Source organism: Spinacia oleracea, chromosome 6 (genome assembly GCF_020520425.1).
Source record: "Spinacia oleracea cultivar Varoflay chromosome 6, BTI_SOV_V1, whole genome shotgun sequence".
In the NCBI taxonomy this organism is placed as follows: domain Eukaryota; kingdom Viridiplantae; phylum Streptophyta; class Magnoliopsida; order Caryophyllales; family Amaranthaceae; genus Spinacia; species Spinacia oleracea.
In genome coordinates, this window is record NC_079492.1 from 90,078,440 (window position 1) to 90,085,166 (window position 6,727).

Here is a 6,727-nt window from a genome sequence, read left to right on the forward strand (position 1 = left end):
GAGAAGGAAGAAGAACGCAATCGAAATCGAGATCGAAATTGTGAAATCAATATCTAATGGAAAACCTAATTAGGAGTGTGATTCAATCCACTCAAAGAATTCAAGTTCCTGTTGAACCAGATATTCAAGATGCAACAATGTAGGACGTTCTCAACAATTGCATCGAAAAAAATGCTTTGGCACAGGAACGTGAAGAAGAGGAGGCAATGGAAGCTGAAGAACAACATACTATTTCTGATTTTGAAGGTATGAATAATTAATTATATGTTTGAAGTTAAAGTTATGGTTATAAATGTAAAAGTTAGGGATTTTCCTGTTAAAGTTAGGTAAATCCGTAAATGTGTTGGTTTGGCTGAAGTATTGGTGTTTGAAAAAGTTACAGATATCAAAGTTAAAGTTTAGGTATTCAGAGTAAAAGTTAAGTAAGTAAAATGTAAAGTTATAGTTATGCATAAAAGTTATAGTTTATACGTTCAAAGTTAAAGTTATAGTTATGAATGAAAAAGTTAGAGATATTCCTGTAAAAGTTATGTAAATGTGTTGGTTTGGCTGAAAAATAGGTGTTTGAAAAAGTTACAGATATCAAAGTTAAAGTTGAGGTTTTTAGAGTAAAAGTTAAGTATTGAAATGTAAAGTTTAGAATATTTGCTTAGATTTTAAACATGATTTTAATAAAAGTTATAGTTTTAATAAAAGTTATAGTATTATGCGTAAAAGTTAGGGTTTAATAATAAAAAAATTTGCTGATTTTTGGTAATTGCAATAACAGAACCGGATCAAGATATTGTTGGAACACTAATGGGATACACTGCTGAAACAGTGGAGGAACTTCTAGGTTTCTACGAAAAACATGCTAGTGAGGTTGGGTTTTCCATAAGGAAAGGAAACACGAGATTCAAAGTTGGGACAAGAATCGTGCTTGAAAAGACATATGTTTGTTCAGCAGCAGGAGTAACAAACAATGGAAAGAACAAAAAGAAAAAAGTGCAAACAGTTGTTCCTGTGGTGCCCAAAAAAGAGAGAAAACCAAGGCAAGTTTCGATCACGAGAACTCAATGTAGGGCTTGCTTGAGAGTGAAAATGAATTCTGAAGGCAGATATGAGGTTGTTAATCATGTGATAATGCACAACCATGATTTAACTAGAAGTCAATGGCACTACTTGCATAGATCTGAAAGGCAAATAACGGAAGAGAAGAGGGAGGCAATTGAAACTATGCAAAAATCTGGTAATAGTTACATTTTGATAGTTAAACTTTTATGTTCTGTGTAAAAGTTATTGTTTTGATACTCATCCTTTTGTTACTGCAATCACCTTCTAAGATGAAAAAAGTTGGAAATATAAAAGTCACACTCATCTCAGTTAAAGTTAAGCTTTTTAAAGTAAAAGTTAGGTTAGAGTAGAATGAGAACTGTCTTTAACTTTAACAACAATTTCCTTAACTTTAACCTACATAACCACAACTTTAACACAAAAATTAACTATAAGGTGTTAAAGTTAAGTTAATGAAAATTAAAGTTTTAGAAGTTAAAGTTAAGCTTTTTAAAGTAAAAGTTAGGTTAGAGTAGAATGAAGACTGTTTTTGACTTTGACAACGATTTCCTTAACTTTAACCTAAATAACAACAACTTTAACACAGAAAATTAACTATAAGGTGTTAAACTTAACTTATTGACAATTAAAGTTTTAAAAGTTAAAGTTGGCCTTTTTGTACTAAAAGTCAGGTCTGAAGAAGTAAAAGTTGAGTAAAGTTAAACATTTTGCCGAAACTATTATTTTATTTACATTCTTTTATGCTCAACTGACAGGTCTGTCATCCACGGCTTCCTTTAACTACATGGCAATTGAAGCTGGAGGTGAAGAAAATTTGGGACACTCGAAGAAAGACCATCTAAATTACTGCACGAGGTTAAAAATGAAGCAAATAGAAGGTGGTGATGCACAAGCAGTAACTGACATAATGTATTTAGAGCTTGAAGGTGACCCAAACTTCTTTTTTAGATTTAGATTGGATGAAAAAGGTAAATTGAGGAGTTTGTTTTGGAGGGACTCTATGATGATGGAAGACTATGGAATTTTTGGAGATATAGTGGTTTTTGACACAACGTATAGAACAAACAGGTATAACCTAATTTGTGCTCCAATAGTTGGAATAAACAACCACTGGAACAATTGCATGTTTGGTTGTGCATTCATAGGAGATGAAAAGATTGAGTCTTTTGTGTGGCTTCTACAAACTTTCAAAAATTCAATGGGGGGAAAAAGTCCAATATCAATCTTTACAGATCAAGATGCAGCAATGAACAATGCCATCAATCAGGTAAAAATCCAAGATTTATCCTTTTCAGAGTCCTTAACTTTAACTTCATATTCCTCAACTTTAAGTTCATAGTCCTTAACTTTAACTTCCAAATCTTTAACTTTAAGTTCAGAATCCTTAACCTTAAATTTAGAAATCTTAACTTTAATTTTAGAATCCTAAAGTTTAAATTTAGAATACTTAACCTTAACTTTAGGATCCTTAACTTTAACTTTAACTTTAAAATTCTTAACTTTAATTTCAATATTCTTAACTTTAACTTCAAAAATCTCAACTTTTAACATTGAGTTGTATATGCAGGTCTTTCCAGATTCAAGACACAGATTATGTGTATGGCATTTGCATCAGAATGCTATTACCAGATTTGGGGCATTGAAACGAGATCCAACTTTTAAGAAGACATTCAACTATTGCTTGTATAAGTGTGTCACAGTAGTTGAATTTGAAACCAATTGGAGATCAATGCTGCAACAATATGAGCTGATAGGGGAAGAGTGGTTTACAAATGTATACGATTTGAGAGAAAATTGGTGCCCTGCGCTAAGCAAAGACTTCTTTTCAGCTGGGATTTTGTCTTCACAACGAAGTGAAAGCACTAATCACGCCATCGGATTTAGAGCAAACAGAACAACCAGTTTAACTGATTTCTATAGATTGTTCAAAGGTACAATACAACGTTGGAGAAGTACAGAAAAGCAAGCTGAATTCTCTTGTAGTAAATCGGTTCCATCCTCGGCTTTACCACTATCTGGATTGCTGAAACATGCATCAGAAGTTTACACGTTGTCACTATTCAGAGACTTTGAGGAGGAATTTGGATATTCAATTGCAACAACAGCAAAATTAATTTGGAAACAAGGTAAATATCAGAATTTAAAGTTAGTCTTTTTACTGTAAAAGTTATGCCTTTTTTTAATAAAAGTTGATAAACTGAAATATAAAGTTTATTAACTTTTAATTCACCAGGGCTAACTTTTATACATATTTTCATAACTTTAAGTAAAAAGTTTAGGTTTTTTGTTTTAAAAGTTAAGATTTTGAAAAAGTTTAGGCATCTGAAGTTAAAGTTTAGAATTCTGAAGTTAAAGTTAGGTTTTTTGTTTTTAAAGTTATGTAACCTGAAAAATTAAGTTTCATAACTTTAAGTACACCAGGGCTAACTTTTATATTGATTTTCCTAACTTTAAAACATGGTACTACTAATGCAGAAAATACTGAGTTCTATGTTGTGTCCATTGATGAAGAACCTTGGTCTGCACAGAGAGTAACATACATCCACGAGAGCCAAACAGTATCATGTACGTGTGAAAACTTTGAAGCTTCAGGATGGTTGTGCTACCACTGCATTAGGATATTGCACCTTCATTCGGTTAACCGGATTCCAGAACAGTACATCAAAAAGAGGTGGACAAAATCTGCCAAGTCATCAGTTTGGAACAAATTAGAAAATGAAAAACCAGAAGAGGTGCAGTACACACCTTGGCGCCAAACCATGGCTAGGAAATACTACAACCTTATCTTGAAAAGCCAATCAAATGAGGAGACAAGAACCCTTATGGAGGATGGTTATGCCACTAGTGTGTCTCTGGTTGATGAACTTCTAGCGTCATTAAATGTTTCAAACACTGACGACGCTTCAACCACAGAAACAAGTGCAACAACAGCACCTGAAACAAGTGCAACAGCAGCACCTGAAACAAATGCAACAACAGCATATGAAACAAACTCAGCACCAGCAGGTAAAAGTTAATTGTTTTTTGGTTAAAGTTAAGCTATTCCCTGTTAAAGTTAAGTTAGAGATGATGAAAGTCTGTCTTAACTTTAGAATAAATTTCATAACTTTAACCTACAGAACTACAACTTTAAACCAAAAAAACTATAATGTGTGAAATAAAAACAGATTGGAACTCACATTTTCTTAAAAGGGAAAATATGTAAAAGTTACAATTTTATAATTAAAAGTTAGGGTTTTATATGTTAAAGTTTGGGTTTTATAAGTAAAAGTTATGATACAGTATGTTAAATGTTTGTAGGTGCTCATGTAACAACAACAAGTGATACAAGTGTACAACAAGCAACAAGTTCTGAACCTGCAACAAACACAGCAACTGAACCTCCTATGGTGTTGGATCCTGAACGTTGCACAACAAAAGGAAGGAACAAAAGACCACGAGGACCATTTGTCAAAAAGAAGAAGGGAAAAACTGCAGCGCCTCCAACAGCAGACTTTGGAACAATAACTCCAAATTTGAGATTATTTTGATTCTTTTAATGTTTTATATCAAAAATAGAATATAATTTTTTATTAAAGTTAAAGTTAAGGTTTATGAAGTTAAAGTTTAACATTCTGAAGTTAAAGTTTACTAGACTTGAGAACTTAGTAAAAGTTTCTTTACATTGAAAGTTTGAATATATACATTAAAATTTAGTGAAGTATAATATTTCTCTGAAGTGTATATATCTTTTAATCTGTCTTTTGTTCAAAAATGTAAAAGTTGGATTTATATATTAAAAGTCAGGCTAGATATAGTAAAAGTTGAGGTATATTTGCTTAACTTTTAGCATTAAATTAACAACTTCTAATATGTTACGTAACTTTTTCTAAACATCGCCAAAACCCATGTTACTTGGACTGACTTGGATACGTGTCCAAGTGTCTAAGATAAATTGTGATTTTTTTTTTTTGGATTTAAGTTGAAAATAAAGTTTCAAAGTGCATGGATACTTAACGTACAATAAAGAATTGAAGTAATATACCAAAAACCAATATTATACTTAAAGTTGAGAGTTTTGTACTTAAAGTTACCCTTTTTGTAATAAAAGTTAGATAAACTAATATTAAATTTTCTTAACTATTTCAATAACAGGGCTAACTCTAATTGTGATAATCTTAACTTTAAGCATTGAATCAACAACTTTAAATACATGTTTCAGAATCCTAAACTTTAACTTTAGAACCCTCAACTTTAACTCAATTATCCTAAACTTTAACTTTAGAACCCTCAACTTTAACTCAATTATCCAAAACTTTAACTACAGAATCCTAAACTTTAACTTTAGAACCCTCAACTTTAACTCAATTATCCTAAACTTTAAGCCTAAACTTATAACTTTAGATCCCTCGACTTTAACTCTAAAACCCTAACTTTAACTCTATAATCCTCAACTTTAACTTAATTATCCTAAACTTTAACAGCAGAATCCTAAACTTTAATTTTAGAACCTTCAACTTTAACTCTAAAACCCTAACTTTAACTCTATAATCCTCAACTTTAACTCAATTATCCTCAACTTTAACTCAGAATCCTAAATTTAACTTTGGATTCCTTAACTTTAACTTCAAATGCCTAAACTTTAACTTTAAAATCTTAAACTTTAAGTTCAGAAACCTTAATTATAACTTCAGACTCCAAAACTTCAACTTCAGATGCTTAAACTTTAACAACAGAATCCTAAACTTTAACTTAAGAACCCTCAACTTTAACTAAATTATCCTAAACTTTTACAGAAACTGAACATTACCAAAAACCAATATTATTCTTAAAGTTGATCTTAACTATAACAATAACAGGGCTAACTTTAATTATAATATTCTTAACTTTAACCATAGAATCAACAACTTTTAAAATACATGTTTCTATGTTCTACTGAACTGAAGGAAATAATGCCCTTGGTCCAAGTATGCATTCTATGATAAGTCTAATAAATGCGGTTCAGTATTAATTAACAAGTTAATAATTCAGTGAGATCAAGTGAGCTGAATGCCTAGCTAGAGGCCGCTTCAGTTCAAGTGGAATTAATGATATTAATCCACAGCTTACTCTTGACTGAACCCGTAGGGTCACACAAATAGTACGTAAACGGATCAAGTATTTAATGGCATTAAATACTCTATCTATGGATATTCGGAATCGACGGATCTTGTTTTCAGTGGGAGCTGAGATCGTCACAGGCAAGAAATGAATACTCCGGAAACGATGATATTACCGGAAACGGAAATATGGATCGTATTGGAAATATAAATATTATCCAAGTCGTAGATGTTGCCGGAAACGGAAACATGGTACGTATCGGAAAATATTATCGGAAATGGAAATATTACCAGAATCGGAAATATTGCCGGAAACGGAAATATTGTCAGAATCGGAAATATTACCGGAATCGGAAAATAATTCCGGAAACGGAAATATTAAATATTTGTTCGAAACGGAAATTAATTCCGGAATCGGAAATGTTAAATATTGTTCGTATCGGAAATGAATTCCGGAATCGGAAATATAATCGGAAGCGTATCGTACGAATAAGCATCGGACGAGGCCTGCCGGACGAGGGCCCAGCACGAAGCCAGGCCATCGCCCAGCAAGCCAAGCGCGCCACACAAACAGCCACGCCAGGCCCAGCGCAAGG

At 32.2% G+C, this 6,727-nt stretch overlaps 1 protein-coding gene across 1 annotated transcript; it reads left to right on the plus strand.

Moving 5' to 3' along the window:
- LOC130463354 (protein FAR1-RELATED SEQUENCE 5-like) lies at positions 1 to 4,583 on the plus strand. Its single transcript, XM_056832459.1, has 6 exons — positions 1 to 246; positions 770 to 1,228; positions 1,809 to 2,320; positions 2,621 to 3,179; positions 3,529 to 4,059; positions 4,354 to 4,583. Exons 1-6 carry the CDS (start codon positions 207 to 209, stop codon positions 4,581 to 4,583), a joined length of 2,331 nt encoding a protein of 776 aa, XP_056688437.1. The 5' UTR covers positions 1 to 206.
- Positions 4,584 to 6,727: the final 2,144 nt, after the last annotated feature.